The sequence below is a fragment of the Centruroides sculpturatus genome, unplaced genomic scaffold, assembly GCF_000671375.1.
Source record: "Centruroides sculpturatus isolate CEXI.00-Female unplaced genomic scaffold, Cexi_2.0 scaffold566, whole genome shotgun sequence".
NCBI lineage: Eukaryota > Metazoa > Arthropoda > Arachnida > Scorpiones > Buthidae > Centruroides > Centruroides sculpturatus.
The window spans coordinates 212297-234373 of record NW_019384873.1 but is presented as its reverse complement, the minus strand read 5'-3'; the positions used below and the strand labels follow the sequence as shown (position 1 = coordinate 234373).

The following is a 22077-nucleotide window of genomic DNA, read 5'->3' as shown; positions in this document are numbered from 1 at the left end:
ATCCGGCCCTGTTGAAATACTGAATATAAATGGGGTTTGCTTGCAAAATCCGCGCGGACGAAGCCGCGGGTAACATCTAGTAATTATATTTTCTTATTACAATGTATCGGCATCTCTATAACCTTCCACCTTTGACACTCTGTTCAAGCTCGTTAGCAGATGACAACATAGAACAGAAAAAGATAATTGCAGATTCGTTTTTGCTACTAGTAAAAGGTATTATGTTACGCAATTGCAATAAATAAGATGGCAAATATAATTTTATTAAAATAACCGAGCGCAATTTACACATATTAATTCCGTTTGAAACGCGACATATTCGACACCATTGGTCAATATTAGTCGTTTAAATGTAGTGACGTCAGAACGATCTACCTTATCTCCCGTGAGGCCGTTCGCAAAACAGTAATGGCGCACGGATGCTGCGGAAAAATTGTACGATATCGCCCCAAAGTGAAACTATCGTCGCTAAAGAATCCAAAGGATGTTCCGTACATCAAAAGAACTTATACATTATATCGTACCCTGTGATATTGCTCTTCAAAACTATTTTGTGTTTGTTATATCAACTTTACTATTTTTGTTGTTACTTAAGCCGTCTTGCATTCCGTCGCGCTGTTGTCGATACCACGATGACCAGCAGAGAACCAGAAAAAAGTCCTTCTCTCATTAAACAGAGACAACATCACCGAAAAGCTTTCGAATATATATCCAGAGCGCTTAAAATAGACGAAGAAAACGAAGGTAAGTCTCAAATAATATCATTTATTATTTGCTTATTAATAGTTTTTTAATTCCAAGCAGACGATTCAAATTTTCCCAATTTTCTTCTATTAATGTGGTCAATTTCAATAGAACACCTTCAGCTGTTCAAATATGTAATTGATGAAATATTAAATTAATCCAAACTTCATGCTGTATATAAATTTGTCAGTTTCATATCATTCAAAATTTTCATTTTTACTTTTAGTTTGTGATTTAATGAAATTAGCTAATATTTTATCAATTTTCTAACTTTAAACGCAGTTTTTGAAGGTTGTTTGCTTATTTTAATGTGTATTTTAGAAATAATTAACAAATTCAATTAATGATTTATTATTATTATTATTACTTTAGGAGCATATATGTATCTTTAAAAAAAAAATTAAGGGAAAAAGCAATGGTGTATTGGCTTAAAAACTTTTACCTTACTTTAATTATATAAAATAAAATCTCTAAAAGAGGATATTTTGGAGGATAGAGTGAGTCGTTACATGTAACTTAAGCTAGTTTTATATTTATTTATTTAATTATTCAAAATAAATGTAAAGATAAGTTCTTGTTTCAGAAAAAGCTGTTGTTTGTAATTGTAGATATTATTAATTAAAATATGTGACAAACTAACCCATTAAATAAAATAATAAAAAATATGAATACATAAGTTGGTTACATACTAGTTATTTGTTTTGACATCATTGTTTTGATTAACCCATTTATGACTGATCACACTATTATGATATGAAGTTATATCTATTTACAAATTTATGTTGATATAAGTACAGTTTAGTTGTACATTATTCCAAAAGATTCTTGAAAATTTTGTTTTGAATGATTATCATACCAATTAAATACATACTCAAAAAAATGATCTAGTATAAAACTATGAATTATGATCATATGAATTTTATCTACTTAGATAAACTTTGCAAAATTCTTTTTCTCTACCAAATTATCAGTATATGATTATTGTACAGAATTATCAATTTTACTTATTACAATATTTATTTATCAGTGATTATTTATTTATTATATATAGATTTATTTATCAGTGATTATTATCAGTGATTATTTTTTTTTTTTGTGAATTAAACTTTATTATAGTCTTTCTATCATTAATTGACTTGGAGACATTCAATAACATTCTATATATTCAAACATGTTCATGATGGTTGGAATGGCATGTTGGAAATAAGGGAGAAAATTCTAGTTCAAACTTCTATGTATAGATTTTATTCAAACCAGATTTGAATCCTGTGTTCTTTTCTTTAACCATAAAAAAAATATTTTTATTATGGAAATAGAAAAAATGGTTGGAATATTGAAATAGTGTGTAAGAGTAATAAAAAAAATGTATGTGCTTCGTTTGGCTTGTTTGGAAGAAAGCCCACTGAGGAGGGAAATATTGTAATTTCCGAAATGCATCTGGGTAGAAAAAGTTGTTGATTGATTAGTATTTTTGGAGTCTGCGGATGTGATAATTCCTAGAGAATAATGGAGTTTGAACTGGTTACATATTGATATTTGAAAAACGGAATAGAAGCAGAAAGTTAAATTAACACACTTGTTATTAGGAACATCACAATGACACTTTTATTACTGGTATGCATTTTGGTCACGAAAACCCATTTCAGCCATATATATGAATATAATGGTAAAATTGCAGATCTATTAGACAAATCTGACATAATATTAACCAACTATATATTACCACGTGACATTGAATATAACTGTATAATTAGTATTAGAGAAACAGCACTTGGTATCCATAACCTCAACTAGCTCATTGACAAATTAGTTATTGCCGAGTAGTAATTGGGATTGTTGTCATGATTTGCCCCTAGAACAAACTTTCCAATGATTTGGTGATTAAGCAAACTTTTGTTGATACTTTTACAGATAGTTATATTGTATATACTGGTGAATATTTGTATATGGTAATTTTTTACAAAATAAACAAATTCAATAAATATTTTAAGTGAAGAGGATAAAAATTGGTCAATGTATCCTGTGATTTTTAACAAAAGATAAATTTCAAGAATAAATTATTAATTTTTATATTTATTTTTAAAAATGAATATTTCTTATTGGCAAATAAAGAAGTTACAGTCCTGTTGCCATTTCTAACTACATCAATGTGTGGAAAGAGATTTTTTTTCTACTGGCTATGTATGTAAATCTGTCTAATAAAAGTACAGTCAGTTTTTGACTTGCTAACTTATTAACTGCTGATTTACAAACTATTAGTTTTGGCCATCTGTATTTATAATGACTGAAACTAATATATTAAAAATTATTTTTGAGTACAATCAATCAATGAATCATGCATTAAACATTTAAGTGTTTAATATAATACTATAGTATGCAGTAAACATGATCTATAGAACAATAACTATATATTCATTTAAAGAAACACAAACAAAAAACCAAAACTCCAGCAAAAAATCAAAAATTTAATGAAAAAGAAATGTTTTTAATTGCATTAACCAATCATCTTCAAGTTACCAAAATAATTTGAATGCCATGTTTTTAAAAGAAGGAAATATCATCTGATTAGATGGTGGTGTAGCAATGTTTATTGGTAGAGATCATTTTAGAACTTCATATAAGAATCTCCATATACTTGGGATAGGGTGTTATTGTCCTTGTAATTGACAACCACATTTTTGTTACTTGCTTTATAGACCTCCAGTTTCTCTAGGTGTGTGAGATGTATGAGGTCCCTGGATGGGTGTAGTAGTCAGGCCTTATCTAGTACACTTGAATCTGCTGTTTCATGGTTAGGATGGTTAATGCAGTGGTGTTGTATCCCTTTTTTATTGATGTTAGATGTTTCTTCAACCATTCTTTGAGCAAGCATGGCTTCAATATANAAAGTTGTTGACTGATTAGTATTTTTGGAGTCTGCGGATGTGATAATTCCTAGAGAATAATGGAGTTTGAACTGGTTACATATTGATATTTGAAAAACGGAATAGAAGCAGAAAGTTAAATTAACACACTTGTTATTAGGAACATCACAATGACACTTTTATTACTGGTATGCATTTTGGTCACGAAAACCCATTTCAGCCATATATATGAATATAATGGTAAAATTGCAGATCTATTAGACAAATCTGACATAATATTAACCAACTATATATTACCACGTGACATTGAATATAACTGTATAATTAGTATTAGAGAAACAGCACTTGGTATCCATAACCTCAACTAGCTCATTGACAAATTAGTTATTGCCGAGTAGTAATTGGGATTGTTGTCATGATTTGCCCCTAGAACAAACTTTCCAATGATTTGGTGATTAAGCAAACTTTTGTTGATACTTTTACAGATAGTTATATTGTATATACTGGTGAATATTTGTATATGGTAATTTTTTACAAAATAAACAAATTCAATAAATATTTTAAGTGAAGAGGATAAAAATTGGTCAATGTATCCTGTGATTTTTAACAAAAGATAAATTTCAAGAATAAATTATTAATTTTTATATTTATTTTTAAAAATGAATATTTCTTATTGGCAAATAAAGAAGTTACAGTCCTGTTGCCATTTCTAACTACATCAATGTGTGGAAAGAGATTTTTTTTCTACTGGCTATGTATGTAAATCTGTCTAATAAAAGTACAGTCAGTTTTTGACTTGCTAACTTATTAACTGCTGATTTACAAACTATTAGTTTTGGCCATCTGTATTTATAATGACTGAAACTAATGTATTAAAAATTATTTTTGAGTACAATCAATGAATGAATCATGCATTAAACACTTAAGTGTTTAATATAATACTATAGTATGCAGTAAACATGATCTATAGAACAATAACTATATATTCATTTAAAGAAACACAAACAAAAAACCAAAACTCCAGCAAAAAATCAAAAATTTAATGAAAAAGAAATGTTTTTAATTGCATTAACCAATCATCTTCAAGTTACCAAAATAATTTGAATGCCATGTTTTTAAAAGAAGGAAATGTCATCTGATTAGATGGTGGTGTAGCAATGTTTATTGGTAGAGATCATTTTAGAACTTCATATAAGAATCTCCATATACTTGGGATAGGGTGTTATTGTCCTTGTAATTGACAACCACGTTTTTGTTACTTGCTTTATAGACCTCCAGTTTCTCTAGGTGTGTGAGATGTATGAGGTCCCTGGATGGGTGTAGTAGTCAGGCCTTATCTAGTACACTTGAATCTGCTGTTTCATGGTTAGGATGGTTAATGCAGTGGTGTTGTATCCCTTTTTTATTGATGTTAGATGTTTCTTCAACCATTCTTTGAGCAAGCATGGCTTCAATATACAGTAGTACCTCATGATACGAACACTTCAGCATTATGAAGTTTTCAGGATACAACATGAAATTCGAACATATTTTTGCTCCACGGTACGAACAAAAACTCACCATAAACGTTACATTAGTTTTCAGCGCAACCACCATGATCACGTGTTCCTTCTGTTTATCGGTCTCAGTCTGTGTTTGCTTCATCGTGGAAGGATCTCGCTTGATAAAGGAAATCTTGAGGTATTATCAGAAAGTGACTGATTTTATTGAAAAGAAACATCCCGAAAAGGTTCACACTGGCTGTATTGCTGCTGAGAGTAATGACATTTGCCTAAGTCATTTTAAAAACATTTTAAAAAGTAGGCAAAGCCAAACCTATTAGGATAGATATTTTACCAAGCGACCTCTATCCAGTGAAAGCATTGGTGGAAGTGAAAGCAAAAAGTAGTGAATAAAAAATTTTAAAAAATATATAAAACAGAAAAGATAAAAAATTAGTGTTAAGTTATTTTTAAGTTATTGTTACATTATGTTATGTAAGTTAAGTTTTAGTATCATTTCCCTTCTCCCTCTCCTTCGCCACCAGTTTACACCTCCACCTTCGTCTATCCTCAAAGGTAAAGTGCAAATAAAACTACATTTTTTTAATCAATTATTATTCTATTATGGTTATTTATACATTTACGACTACAAAACGCATTTTTCAGTCTTTTCCTTACTACAATTTTTTTAATGTACAACTTAGCTTTAATTTGAGTGTTGGAACGAATTATTTGGTTTTACATGTAATCGTATGGGGGAAAAATGATTCACCTTACGACATTTTCATGATACGATCTCAGTTTCGGAACGGATTAATTTCGTATCCTGAGGTACCACTGTATAAGGGTGGAGATCGCCCGGTCCAAGTAGGATCCCGAATAAAGCATTCAGAATAAGTGTCTGTATTCCTGTGTCGCGGGGGTCTTAAGTGCGTCACGAAGGGCGTATAAACACTAAGTAAACCATATAAAACAACCTGTACTGATCTCTGAGTGTGATTTTAATGTCTGGGTCCTGTTCATTCCTAAATTTCCTCCTTAATCTTCTAACCACTTTTTTCTTGTTTTCTATTTCATTGGTCCACCAAGGTACCTTTTTGTGTTTACAATGTTTGAGCTCCGAGGCAATAAGACAATAATGTAGGAGTTAGTGATTGTATTTGTAAGCCTGGTGACAAGATGGTCTAAGGTGTCCTGAGTATAATGATTGTGGTGAGGACTACAGCCCAAATGTTATTGAAGGTGTCGCAGAATAAATGCCAGTTATTGCGAGTATAGTGAAAACTATGATTGTTAGTATTACTAGTAGTGTTCAGTTGAGTGAAGATGTACCTATGGTCACTGGCAGAATCTATGTCAGTGGGGTAACAGTGGTCAATCCTAGGGGTGATGTGACTGTTTCCTAACGTTAGGTCGATCCAACTTTCCGCCGTGGTACAGGAGTAGGTCGGAAGGGTGCTGGTGTTCAAGTGAGTAAGGTTGTGTTGAGCCATGGTTTCGTTAATTACGTTACCCCTAGGGTCATCTTTTAGACTATACCATGTCGTAGACTTGGCATTGAAGTCACCTCCTATTAGGATAGGTTATCTATGTGTGAGTTCAGGAGGTGACGAATGTCTTCTTTAGCCATCTCAATGTTAGTGGAGTATGGAATGTAGACAGAACACATGTAAAAAGAGTGTTATTGTAACACTCCCTTTACATATGTTCTGTCATATGTAACATGTCATTCTGTCTTACATATGTAACACATTGTAACACAGACGGTGGTAATGTATTCTGTGATGTGTTGGGAGACAAGGCAGGGGGTAATGTTTTTGTTCCTGATGATAATACCAGCCTCGATAGCCAGGGTCCTGAGTTGGATAGACTTTCCAGTCATTGAACCTGACTATCACGTTGTTAATAGTATAGGCTCCTGGATCATGATGATGTCTGTATCTTGTACAGTAGTGTATATTGGAAGCGAATGAAACTTTCATTTCTGTGCATTAATCTGTATGAGTTTATAGCTGCCTGTGTACGTATTGTGAAGGGGTGTATTATTCATAGCCACCCTACTGGCAGCTTATGTTTTCATGCGTTTGGTTATGGGGTACTGTTGAGAAAATGCGTTTTGCGCGGTCTTATGTTTGCTCCCTTCTGGTAGAGTGTTCTTCTTTCTTTTTCTTCTCAGATGTTGATATGGAGATTTTAGCTCATATAGGCTCTTTCTCCGACAGACATATGTTTATGATCGCTATGCGACCGAAGAGCCAGCCGTATCCGAACGGCCTATACGCGCGCGCGGGAAATAATGCCTTCCGGGAGGACTTTTATGGGGAACTGGCCTCCTATTCAGTCGTTATTGGCAAGGAGAAAACCCGGAAAACTCGAAGCAGCCAGCCTGTCCGATCGCGGCGTGAACCCACGACCGAACTTCCCAGTGTTTAGGGTCTGGTCACTGCTATGAGCGGCAACGGAGACCACTCGCCCACCTGGTAGAGTGTTATTGGCCTTCGCACAATTTACACAGCACGGTTCCTGACTGTGGATGCGGAAAACCTTGTAGCTGTGGTTCCCATGCAATGACTACAACGCTGTTTTACTGTGCATTTCCTAGCTAGATGCTTCCTGGCCGTAACCGTAGCGTTTGTAAGAGCGTGTGAGAGGGATGTAATCATCTATTGTTATTGTTGCCCATTGCACACTAACATACTACTGTTGGATTGTCGTGTTCCTAATACTAGAAGTAACCTGAAGGACAACATGTCTGCCGTGTTGCGGTCTATCTTGAAAAAAACACTGCAAGAGTCTTTGAATTCCTGAAGAATACGTGTAGTATTTATTGCAGTGTTCTGGTTGTATAGTTCCTCGATGAAGTCGCTAGTTTTTCTTTAAATATGACATGGCTACAGCCGTTCTATGTAGTATACGTAGCTAGCTTTGTTTTAACGACTTCATCTGACCCACGTTAAATTGCCTTCGTCAGCAATAAATTGAAAAAATATATATTGCGCCCATGCAAATTTGAAAACAAATGATGACCTGTGATTGGTCCATTTCAAAATTAAATTTTATAACAGTTCCAAATCGCCGTTCGCTCGTTTCGCCGTTAATAACGCGCTAATGGTGTCCGAGTTATGCTTAAGGCCTTTAAAAAGTTGGCATTTTGCATGACTAAATGATATATATCAATTTAGGTCCCAAAAAAGGAACCTGATTAGCAAAAGTTCTCATTTATTGACGATGTTAACCATAAAAAAACGCATTACGAAATCGAATCTTTCTGTCTATTAACTGCTAGAACGTTGTTTTGCCCTCTTAACGACTTCAACAATTCGCCGACAGAAGATTAAATCGCCTACGTTAATAATAAATTTAAAATATACATTACTCCCATGCAAATTTTCAAACAAGTGTCGACCCGTGATTGGTCGATTTCAAATTTCATTACTAGAGGCGGCCAATGGTGGCTCTTCTATGAGTAATTGTCGACTGTTGACCTTTCTCATTAATAAAGATTAAATTTGCATTTCTAGAAAGAGAAAGTTATTAGTGTTTATGAATATTTTTATTGCATAGGACATCTCCCTTGAAAATGCCAAGAGGATTTTATATTATTTTACTTCAAAGAATGAATTTAATATTGTGAAATTGACCACTTTTGCGTATGAGGATGAAGTTTATTTACTAAATTTGTGACTGGAAATGTTTAATATTTTGCTGAACAGATGGCAGCACTAATAATTTAACTAAATTAATCCGCCTCTTGTATAACATCAATATTAAATCCTAAAAATTCTTGCAACAACTAAAATAAGGTCATTGATCGATTCTGAGGATGAAATTTAAAATGGACCAATCACGGGTTATCGCGATGTGATTGGTCCATTTCAATTTTTATTTAAAATTGTTATTCTAGTGCAGATAAGGATTTTCAATTGAACTGTAATTTAAAATACATCAAAGGCATTTTCGGGTCAAAATTCAGCATTTTTAACACAGAAAGCCTTTTAAGTAATCTTTTAGAGTTTGACTCTAATTTTAAGCCTGAATGTTTCTCCGGATCTCAATACTTGATCTATAATTAACACGTAAAGGCCCTTTTAATCGTATAATAAGCTTAAACGACCCTTTACAATAATAATAATATTCACGACAGAACTTTTAAGTAAAAAAGCCGCGTTTCCTTAGGAAAAGGCCCTACAATAATTAAATGTTTATTTTGAATGGATTTTGTAAAGATTTTTACAAGAATTTCAGATTTATTATAAAAATAATACCTTTAGATTCTGCAGAAATTATTGACAAATTAAGAGGCCTTACTCGTTAATTTCTTAAAAGTTTTGTAAGAAAATAGCAGAATACATATTAGTGCGGGCCTTAAATTTTGTTGACAAAGCTAAAAATTTACAAACATTTTGCATCTAAGCACAGATTTACGGGATATCGCAGCGTGGATCATAATAAATTTTCGCTTAAGCAATAATCTACACCAAAGATAAATATTTTAAATAAAGCGAGATACTTCACGCAACTGATTTACCTAGAGAAAAACAAAAATCTTCAAAAATAACTTTCATATAATTTTGTTTTTATTTGCTATCTTTAATTTGTGTTTAAAACCCGAAAAGCGTGGTGTGAAGCGTGCTTACTTCTTTTTCAACGTAAATTAGAATCTTTACGCATCAAAATTATGCCTTCTAACCACTTTAGGGCCTAATATCTGTATAGATGTCTCTTCTGGGTATGTTACAAGAGAGAATGTTTCATCATCCCTCGGAAGAGAGGAGGTTTGCAGTTACACAAGGTCTCGTGCTGCGTGCACTACTCCGCCTCTCCAGATTGTTACTGTAGTAGTACGAGACGACAATAATTTTCTAATTTTCTAGATGGTAACTCCACCTGCACTTTTCCTATTATTAGTGAAAAAAATTGGGAGGGCCTCTCGCTTAAACTCCGAACGAAAATACCGAAATAAGGAGGCATAAATAGGGGTTATTTTGTTTCTCCGGCGGTTAATGAATTTATTCACCTAATGACAAATGTTTAATTTAAAGTAAAGCCTCTACCCGGTAGTAATACTATGTTACACCTACTTTTGAGGCCTCAAAACACCAGATTTTTTAAATGTAAAATAACAAATTGCAATAAGACACTGTTCAAATTAACCAGCTTTCTATCATTTATTAAAAATCGAGCCTCGAGGCCCTGTATAATGTTCTATTCTTTGAGGCCTCGTCGGCAGCCTGTTAAACATAAATTCTAGTTTAGTATAGGAGTGAGAACGTGTCTTTATAAAAAGAAGAAGAAAACATTAAGGTCTACTTATTTGTGTATAAAATAAAAAGGTCTACTAGAGGCCCTAGATTTCTGTAGATCTAAATTATATCTTTATAGACTGTATGCTTTTTTAATATTAATTAGATGTAAACAGAAATCTTGTATCGGTATTGGAGATAAAAAAAAGTAAGGTATTAATCACTAGAGATGCCCTAAACAAGCATAAGTAGGAGGTTTTTTTTATATTAACGTCTTCAGCTTTCTCTTAACGTTATCATTAGGCAATATCTAAAAAATAACGGGATGAGTAAATTAAAACTTAAATGTTGTTCCGTAACATGTTATGAAAGTGTAAAAATGACGTCACGACATCAGGCCACTCGTTCCCGTTCTATTTACCTCGCATAGCGGATATTGTTTCCGTTTTCACACGGATATGTGCTTCCCGGAACATCTTTTTCAATATAAGTCATAGGCATAATTATCAGTTTCGTCAATAATTTGACTTTTTTTAAAAAATAAATATTGAAGTAGTAGGGCCTCCTCCTAGAACTAATTTTTAAAAAGTTCAAATTTTTCAATTGCAATAAAATTTTCGTAATTCGGGGCCTTTTGATGTTAAACAATTAGAGGGAAGCCCTATAGTAACTCCCAAGTTTAAGATATTTACTTCCATAAGCCTAATGTTTTCCACATTGTTAAGAGATTCCCGGTAATTGAATCACTTTATATCACTCTCCTAGACTTAAATCTTATTCTATGAATAATGAAAAAGAAATAACGTTATGATTAACGTTATACTTCACTAGGCTCGTTGAATCTTTTGCATTCGTAACCTTACGCTTTTAGAAGACCCAGGGGCAGATCTAGGTTTTTCGGGGCCTAGGGCTTATTGAAGTCCAATGGGGGACCCATTTTTTGTTAGATTAAGAATTATTACAATAAACAAATAATAGTCTACTATAAATTATCATTATTATTATATTGTTAATATTAACTATTTTTTACTATACGATAAGTGCTTATTGTTAATGAAAAAGTATTAAGAATTTATAATAATAATTCAATTTTTGTGGGCCCTCGACTCTTGGAGCCCGGGACTTAAGCCCTATTAGTCCCTATGTAGATCTGCCCCTGACTAAACCCCTCTTTAAATCACAGAATTCAAAGTCACAAAGAGTATAATCATTATTATGCTTGTTAATAACGATAAAAATCTGGGGCCTATACCAGGCATAAAGCAACATCTATTAGAGCAACGACCGAACAGGTTACATTTGAAACGAAAACTTTATATATAGTTGCTTAGTGACCCTATTAAATTATATTTCTGAATACGGAGTGAAACGATTTATAAGCACCAAAACAGCGAAGAACTTTCGCTAAATGTAGGCNAAAGCTTCAACTGGGAAATTTTACCTCATCCACCATATTTGCCAGATATTGCTCCCAGTGATTATCATCTTTTTCGGAGTTTGCAGAATTTTTTAAAAGGAAAAACTTTTGAGGATGAGAACAATGTAAAAAGGGTTATTTCTGAATATTTTGATTCAAAACCGAAATCATTTTACAAAGACGGGATTAAAAATCTACCATCAAGATGGCAAGAAATTGTACAAAATAATGGTGAATACATTATAGATTGAAATAAGATTTAATTAAAATTTTTTGTTGCTTTTTTTGTAGATAAAAATGCGCACAAACTTATGGACTGACCTGATAGCTCATTAACAAATTAGTTATTGCCGAGTAGCAATTGGGATTGTTGTCATGATTTGCTCCTAGAACAAACTTTCCAATGATTTGGTGATTAAGCAAACTTTTGTTGATACTTTTACAGATAGTTACATTGTATGTACTGGTGAATATTTGTATATGGTAATTTTTTACAAAATAAACAAATTCAATAAATATTTTAAGTGAAGAGAATAAAAATTGGTCAATGCATCCTGTGATTTTTAACAAAAGATAAATTTCAAGAATAAATTATTAATTTTTATATTTATTTTTTAAAATGAATATTTCTTATTGGCAAATAAAGAAGTTACAGTCCTGTTGCCATTTCTAACTACATCAATGTGTGGAAAGAGATTTTTTTCTACTGGCTATGTATGTAAATCTGTCTAATAAAAGTAGTCAGTTTTTGACTTGCTAACTTATTAACTGCTGATTTACAAACTATTAGTTTTGGCCATCTGTATTTATAATGACTGAAACTAATGTATTAAAAATTATTTTTGAGTACAATCAATGAATGAATCATGCATTAAACACTTAAGTGTTTAATATAATACTATAGTATGCAGTAAACATGATCTATAGAACAATAACTATATATTCATTTAAAGAAACACAAACAAAAAACCAAAACTCCAGCAAAAAATCAAAAATTTAATGAAAAACAAATGTTTTTAATTGCATTAACCAATCATCTTCAAGTTACCAAAAGAATTTGAATGCCATGTTTTTAAAAGAAGGAAATGTCATCTGATTAGATGGTGGTGTAGCAGTGTTCATTGGTGGAGATCATTTTAGAACTTCATATAAGAATCTCCATATACTTGGGATAGGGTGTTATTGTCCTTGTAATTGACAACCACGTTTTTGTTACTTGCTTTATAGACCTCCAGTTTCTCTAGGTGTTTGAGATATATGAGGTTCCTGGATGGGTGTAGAAGTCAGGCCTTATCTAGTACACTTGAATCTGGTGTTTCATGGTTAGGATGGCTAATGCAGTGGTGTTGCATCCTTTTTTATTGATGTTAGATGTTTCTTCAACCATTGTTTGAGCAGGCATGGCTTCAATATACAGTAGTACCTCATGATACGAACGCTTCAGCATATGAAATTTTCAGGATACAACATGAAATTCAAACTTATTTTTGCTCCATGGTACAAACAAAAACTCACCATAAACATTACATTAGTTTGCAGCACAACCGCCATGATCATGTGTTCCTTCTGTTCATCGGTCTCAGTCTGTGTGTTTGCTTCATCGTGGAAGGATCTCACTTGATAAAGGAAATCTTGAGGTATTATCAGAAAGTGACTGATTTTATTGAAAAGAAACATCCTGAAAAGGTTCAAACTGGCTGTATTGCTGCTGAGAATAATGACATTTGCCTAAGTCATTTTAGAAACATTTTAAAAAGTAGGCAAAGCCAAACCTATTTGGATAGATATTTTACCAAGCGACCTCTATCCAGTGAAAGCACTGGTGGAAGTGAAGGAAAAAAAGCAAAAAGCAGTGAATAAAAAATTTAAAAAAATATATAAAACAAAAAAGATAAAAAATTAATTTTAAGTTATTGTTACATTATGTTATGTAAGTTAAGTTTTAGTATCATTTCCCTTCTCCCTCTCCTTCGCCACCAGTTTACACCTCCACTGTCGTCTATCCTCAAAGGTAAAGTGCAAATAAAACTACATTTTTTTAAATTAGTTATTATTCTATTATAGTTATTTATACATTTACAACTACAAAATGCATTTTTCAGTGTTTTCCTTACTATACTTTTTTTTTCAATGTACTACTTAGCTTTAATTTGAGTGTGTTTTTCGTGTTGGAATGGATTATTTGGTTTTACATGTACAGTGTAATCATATGGGAAAAAATGGTTCACCTTACGACATTTTCATGATACGATCTCAGTTTAGGAATGGATTAATCTCGTATCCTGAGGTACTACTGTATTTCAATTGTTGGCTGACTGTTTTGTTTTAATTAGAATAGTGGGAGATGGAGATCTTCATAAGGTCGTAGAATTCCTTAGCAAGAAATATACAGAGGGGTTTCATCTAAATGTGATGGATACTTTATTGGTCATAGCTATTTTGGAAGGTTTGTTTTAATAGGTCATGTCTTACTGACATCTATGGCCTATCTTCCATGATATTGAATATGGTACAGGAAGAGTATTTGTTAATTAGTCCCTTAATTATCATGGAAGGGTAGCAGTACTGTGCTGTGATGTGTATGATATAGTTTAGTTTTTGAGCCCTGTCTTCATTATTGGATATGTGCATAAATGTTCTTCTGACAAGGGATCCAAATGCAGCTATTTTAAATGAGGATGGAGCCTTAGAAACTCCTGGAGGGAATAATGGATGGTATGAAGGTTTCTTGTAAACTAAGGTAGAAATAATAATGGATGTCCAGGATAGTAATGTTGATGTCTAGGAAACATACAGATAAACTTTTCTGCTCCACAGACAGGTGGAGGACAGAAGAGTTAGAATTAATGGGGTTCAGGAAATGCTGAAGAATAGATTTTGTGGTGCCAGATGATAAGAGTATCATTGACATATCTGTAATATAAAGTTGTGTATTCTTCAAAAGAAGGAAGAATGTTGTTTTCTAGTTGTTGAATTATCAGTTCACATGGTATGACAGAAATGAGGCTTCTGATAGGTATTCCTTTGCCTTGGAGGTATACTTAGAAAATTTACAACTATTTATTGGCCTTCAATTTGAAAAAAATTATAGTTCTATAAATTCTCACTGTCATCTTTCTGTCTTTCCTTAATCTCAACAACAGAGTTAGATAGATGGAAGATGAAACCAGATGTGGAAACCTTAGAGGCAGGAGGTAAAAATTAACTATATATGGACTCCCAATGCAAACCAGAAGTCATGTTGTTTCAATTCAAAACTTTCCCTGAAAGCAGTTAATAGATGACTAGCACTATTGCTAATGGAAAAGTATGGTGTATAGTACATACAGGGGCAAGACACTACAGTACTAATTTGAGGTGGAGAGCATATATTTTAAATGAAATAAATTTAAAATATGATTAAAAATTTCAGCCTGGCANGTTAATAGATGACTAGCACTATTGCTAATGGAAAAGTATGGTGTATAGTACATACAGGGGCAAGACACTACAGTACTAATTTGAGGTGGAGAGCATATATTTTAAATGAAATAAATTTAAAATATGATTAAAAATTTCAGCCTGGCATTGTAATGATGTCACAATAAATAATTGCTCATTCTAAGTGTATACTTATTGTCCTGGCCATTTTATTAAATATGTATGTACTGTACATACATATATATATAATTGTGCCATCACCAGAGGAATTCTATAATGTTTTACATATTGAGGCAGGTGAGAATCCTCCAAAGAGAAGTCAACTCCTATTGAAACACATAGTTAAGTAGGCAAATAAAGTGAATTGTTTTNCTATTTATTGGGCTGCAATTTGAAAAAATTATAGTTTTGTAAATTCTCACTGTCGTCTGTCTGTCTTTCCTTAATCTCAACAACAGTTAGATAGATGGAAGACGAAACCAGATGTGGAAACCTTAGGGGCAGGAGGTAAAAATTAACTATATATGGACTCCCAATGCAAACCAGAAGTCATGTTTCAATTCAAAACTTCCCCTGAAAGCAGTTAATAGATGACTAGCACTATTTCTAATGGAAAAGTATGATGTACTGTACCTACAGGGGCAAGACACTACAGTACTAATTTGAGGTGGAGAGCATATATTTTAAATGAAATAAATTTAAAATATGATTAAAAATTTCAGCCTGGCATTGTAATGATGTCTTAATAAATAATTGCTTATTCTAAGTGTATACTTATTGTCCTGGCCATTTTATTAAATATGTATGTACTGTAATACACATATATATAATTGTGCCATCACTAGAGGAATTTTATAATGTTTTACATATTGAGGCAGGTGAGAAGCCTCCAAAGAGAAGTCAACTCCTATTGAAACACATAGTTAAGTAGGCAAATAAAGTGAATTGTTTTAATCTTGGTCTCAGTTTATCTATATATATAAATGAGAATGTTTGTTTGTTTGCTGTATACACCTAGACCATTTGACCAATTGCTATGAAACTCAGCAGTTATGTTCAAAAACTTCTACCTTAGATCATGTTATACATTCCACCTCAAATTATTGATTGGATTTCCATATATTGATTAATTGCTGTCTACATTTGATTGTTGGCTTTACATGTAGTGCTATCTATTGAAAAAATTTAACAAAATAATTAACTAAATATAATTCATATAAAATATATATTATGTTCACTGAATTACTGTGGCAATGATATACTGCAAAATAGATGCACCATTAAGCTATTACTGTGACAATTAGCACATAGTGCTTGCCTGTATGGAGTGTAGTAGTGTTTTGCCCCTGTACATCATACTTTTCCTGTTAGCAATAGTCATGCCAGTTATTTATCTAATTATGTTCAGGGAAAAGTTTTGAATTGAAATAATGTGACTTGCGGTACAAATGGAAAGTTCATATATAGCTAATCTGATCTTCTTTTTCTTACAATTTCTATGTTTGGTCTCAACTTTCATTTATCTAACTCCATTATTGAGATTAAGGAAGGGCAGAATGGTCAGATGACAGTGGGAATTTATTTAATTTAAAAAACTGTAACCCAATAAGTATCCTTCAGTAACTGAGTGGATAAAACCACCGAACACCAGTAGTTGGTTGTGGGTTTGCTCATGGCCAACAGACTGACCATGTGGATTTTTTTTTATTTTTTGGCACTTAAATTGGGACAAGCTTTGCATAAAAGTCTTTCTGGGATTCATTTTCTTTGGCAGATCACTCATGTATCGCATTGCTGTAACCAAATAAACCAAACTAATTTTAATGATAGATTATTTATTGTGACATTGTCATAATGTTTCAATTCTTTTAGTGGTGGTCTTGCCCTTGTACTTCATACTTTTCCTGTTAGCAATAGATTTGTGTTGATCATCTGTTTAACTCTGGGGGAAAATTTTGAATGAAAAAAATATTACTTCCATTCCAGATCGGAAGTTCCTATATAATTAATCTGGGTCTCCTGCCCCTAAGCTTTCTACATTTGTTCTCTACTTTCATCTATCTAACTCTTTTCTCAAGATTTAAAAAGAACAGAAAAACACACTGACGGATGACAGTCGGAATTTATAGGTCTACAATTTTTTTCAAATTTCATCCCAATAAATTTTCTATAACACAATAGTTATGAGAACATACTTCCCATATAGTTTATACAATCTGTTGCCAATATTTAAACACTTTATCATCACATAAAAGGAATTATTCTAGCATCTTACAAAATTTTTTATTTAAACAAGTTTTATATGAAGTCTTTTGGAAGTTAAGATTAGCAACTTTGATCACAACCTGTCTAATACAGATCACTTTTTAAATGTTAATAGTAGACAGGTATGAATTGGTAGTTGTTGACCATCCTCTCTTCCAGGAGGAGGTCAATGACTACTTTTGGTCGAATTACTTCAACCCCTTCCGCACAGTCCCTTCTTTCTGTCGGATCAGCCATATGGTGGCATTCGAATAGGAAAATTATATAATATGAGGTTACTGGCGAGCATAAAATATGTTTTAAGTGGTTTTTGAGGGTGCTGAGTTTAAATATTTGGCCTTTTTTTTTTTTTTTTTTTTTTTTTGAAATTTGATTTGTTGGCAGGCAGATTAACATTTGATATTTGGCTGTGAATGGTACAGTCTTAGAGTTAACATTAGAAAATATTATGATATATGAAAAATTTAAGATATATTTTCAATTCCTGTCTACTTGACCATTGAATTTGTGCCATTTCATACCATCTGAGTATTGTGATTAAACATGACAGTTGTAGGCAGAAATAACCAAACTCTGTGGGTGGTACTCTCCCCCACCTGACTTCGGTGGGGTGAGGTGCCTGTTTTGCCTGTTTGTAGAAGAGGGTCGCCATTTTATATTTTATTTTGACTCGATTCTCAGTCCCCTGACTACCTACGAGTCTGTATTTTTTTATGCGCAAATGATTTGGGCACCTAATACTTTGTGCCAAATATCAACTCTTGACATGTACTCCTTCATATCTCTATGCTGGTAACATAAAATGGCAGTACGATTTTATAAACAAGACAGTCTTGTCAATAAACAGAACATTTTAAAAAACAGAATTAGCAACAATGTTGAAAGCATTCCAATTCTAGAACAGTTGACCTGATGAAGATGTAGACAGTGGATTGAAAATATTAGTCATTCTAAAGGTGATCATTTACTGGAGATTTATTTAAGAATGTTCTCTAAGAGGTTTATCATCATCCATTCTAGAACCTGAAGATGGTCATTATACAGATCAAAAACTTTTTTCCATTAATAAACATTGTATTTTTTACTGCATTTAAGATTTTTTTGGTATTAATTTTTTAAACTTGAAATTTATGCAGATTTTTAGGATACATGTNTTTTTTTTTTTTTTTTTTTTTTTTTTTTTTTTTTTTTTTTTTTTTTTTTTTTTTTTTTTTTTTTTTTTGAAATTTGATTTGTTGGCAGGCAGATTAACATTTGATATTTGGCTGTGAATGGTACAGTCTTAGAGTTAACATTAGAAAATATTATGATACAGTATATGAAAAATTTAAGATATATTTTCAATTCCTGTCTACTTGACCATTGAATTTGTGCCATTTCATACCATCTGAGTATTGTGATAAACATGACAGTTGTAGGCTGAAATAACCAAACTCTGTGGGTGGTACTCTCCCCCACCTGACTTCGGTGGGGTGAGGTACCTGTTTTGCCTATTTGTAGAAGAGGGTTGTCATTTTGTATTTTATTTTGACTCGATTCTCAGTCCCCTGACTACCTACGAGTCTGTATTTTTTTATGTGCAAATGATTTGGGCACCTAATACTCTGTGCCAAATATCAACTCTTGACATGTACTGTACTCCTTCATATCTGTATTCTGGTAACATAAAACGGCAGTACGATTTTGTAAACAAGACATAGTCTTGTCAATAAACAGAACATTTTAAAAAACAGAATTAACAACAATGTTGAAAGCATTCCATTTCTAGAACAGTTGACCTGATGAAGATCTAGACAGTGGATTGAAAACATTAGTCATTCTAAAGGTGATAATTTACTGGAGATTTATTTAAGAATGTTCTCTAAGAGGTTTATCATCTTCCATTCTAGAACCCGAAGATGGCCATTATACTTTTTTCCATTAATAAACATTGTATTTTTTACTGCATTTAAGATTTTTTGGTATTAATTTTTTAAACTTGAAATTTATGCAGATTTTTAGGATACATGTCCTTATATTTAAATTACATTTAAATTATAGGTTAAATTTTTAATTGTAGATGGCAATTACTAAAATTTTGTATTCAATTAACAAAAAATATTTGTTTTGTAATAATTTTTATACTAGCTAGGAATAAAGTTTAGCCTTCAATATAGCTTTCCAATTTCAAGAAAAAATTATATACCTTATTTACATATTTCTTAACATATCAAACATAAAACAGACTTAATGTCAATTACTGGTATAGTTACCCTATTACAGTAAAATCTGTGTAATCATAACTAGAATCATATTGCATCAAATTATTGTTTTCATTTTGGCAGGTTTCTGTTTTAAACAGGTTTTGGCTTTTTTTATATTTAAACTATACCAGATAAGTTAAGTGTCACACTGTTAAATGCTATTGTTTTGTAATAAAATCATTTTTACACTCCAGACTGGAATTGATAGCAATATTTCTAAAGCTGATACATAATCTGTGGAAGAATCTTATCAAAAATGGTTGGTTAAACTAGAATTTATGCCAAGTATATAAAAAAAACATTTATAGTTTTTTGAGTGATATCTGATTGTCCATATATTAATACTATCAGAAACTAATATTTATGGTTAAACACAGTCATTCATAAATGAATTATTTAAGTGCAACAAGAAATTTTTGCTATAAAATTGCACAAGTTTAANAAATTGATCAATAATATTTTTTTGACCACTGCTAAAATTCTTTTCATTGTGTCTCTGATGCACTCGTGAAAAATCTGCAAGTTCTCCATCTTTAGTTGCCTCATATTGTAAAGTCTAAGAGTTTAAAATGGGACCGTTTGAAACCATCTCCAGCCTTTTTCATTGCATCCAGGGCTATCTATCTGGAACCAAATATATTTTGAAGTCATCAACTGTCTTGCATACATATATAGTGTATATCAACTATCTCTAAATCAAACTCTCAATCACAACTTGTTTTTAGCAAACTTTTTAAAAATTACAGTATTTTTCTATTGGGACATATACCCTATGCATTTCTAAAGAGCTTGCTTAAGCAAACCAATACACAAAAACCCATTGTTATCAAGTCTGAACTTTCATTGATGCAATACATTCTTTTAATAGTATTGGTTAGGTAAAATTTTACTTCTTATTTAACTTCATATTGCCATTTACTTTATGGATAGTAAGTTTACCATTCTAGTCACAATCATGAATTCTTTCAGATGTTCATAGTGAAATTGAATCCATTTTATGTAGTCTCACTTTCCTTCTTTCTATAACAAATAGATCTCTTTCCACTTATGTTGGATATATGTATCCAAGCTTTATCAAATATTACCTATTAATGTATTTGAATTCTCCAATGAGAGGAAGTTCTCATTGAACTTCCTGAAAATGGTTTTCTATTGCTTTTGATGAAGCAAAATAGAGAAAGAACTCTGGGTTTTTTTGACTAACTTTTGATGGCACTTGGATCTCATGATTTTGTTGATATAAAAAACAGTACACATCCAAACCTTAAAAGAAATTCCAGGATATTTTTATGCAAACACGAACATTTTCAATCTGCAAAGGAGATTGAAAATGTTCGTGTTTGCATAAAAATATTGTGGAATTTCTTTTAAGGTTCAAAGGTTGGAAAATTACTGTTTTTACAAAGAGAATATTATTATAAAACATGATTAAAAACATATATTATTATATTTGTTATTAATGTGCTTACAGTGGATTAAGTTTGAATTTCAAATTTGATATATAAAGGTGGTACCGTACATACTAGACACTATAAATTTCATTGTGATATTATGGCAGCAATAGATATGTACCTCTGTAAACCTAATTTATAGCTTATCAATTATATTTAATTCAGATGATGAAATGGATGAACAACACATCTCTTCTTTTATTAAGTTTGGTGTTAAAATGAAAGAAAAAGTGTTGGGTATATGACATTTGTTAGTAGAGACAGTTTATGGTAGTTTCATCACTTATTTGAAGATCTAGAGGAGGCGGATGTAAAGTTATGAAAGTATGTCAGAGCTTTCGTAGTGGGTATGAAAAGTCATCAAAGGGAACAAATGGCACTGTCAAAAACATGTGGATGGGTCGACTGTACATGTGTACAGTCGACCCCCCCCTATAACGTACGTTCCTATAACGGAAATTCCTATAACGTAGCAAAAAAATTGTAGCAACTTTCGTATAACGTACCTCCTATAACGTCGTTTCGCGAGAAGATTGATAGAGTCTGGACCAATAGTGAATGAGCAGCCGAACTTCTTTCCTCCGACCCTGCGCCACGCTACGGAGCGGCTAAATTGAGTTTGCTATTGTCTGTTTAGTATTATATGTAAATTAGGTACTGTACATATAATTATATATTAATTATATATAAATTAGGTACTGTATATATAATTATATATTAACTTAATTTATTGTAACTTTATTATAATTATATATATGCTTTCTGCCGCCTGGCAACACGCTACGGAGATTTTAGGCTAGTAAGTTGAGTTTATTATCGTCTGCACAGTATGTAAATTAGGTACCGTAAGTCTAATACAGCACTAATTTTATACATTTCTTGTGAAAGAAACACTTCTTATTCAACGGCCATAAAAATTATTTATATTAATGATGTCTCCAAAGGTCAA

General features: G+C 32.1%; 1 protein-coding gene across 1 annotated transcript in view; it reads left to right on the top strand.

Moving 5' to 3' along the window:
• Positions 1-245: 245 nt before the first annotated feature.
• Positions 246-22077, top strand: part of LOC111630916 (spastin-like) — a 112281-nt gene continuing 90449 nt past the window's right edge. Inside the window, 1 exon segment of the mRNA XM_023375076.1 lies at positions 246-744. Coding sequence (XP_023230844.1) covers positions 420-744 — 325 coding nt within the window. The 5' untranslated portion in view covers positions 246-419.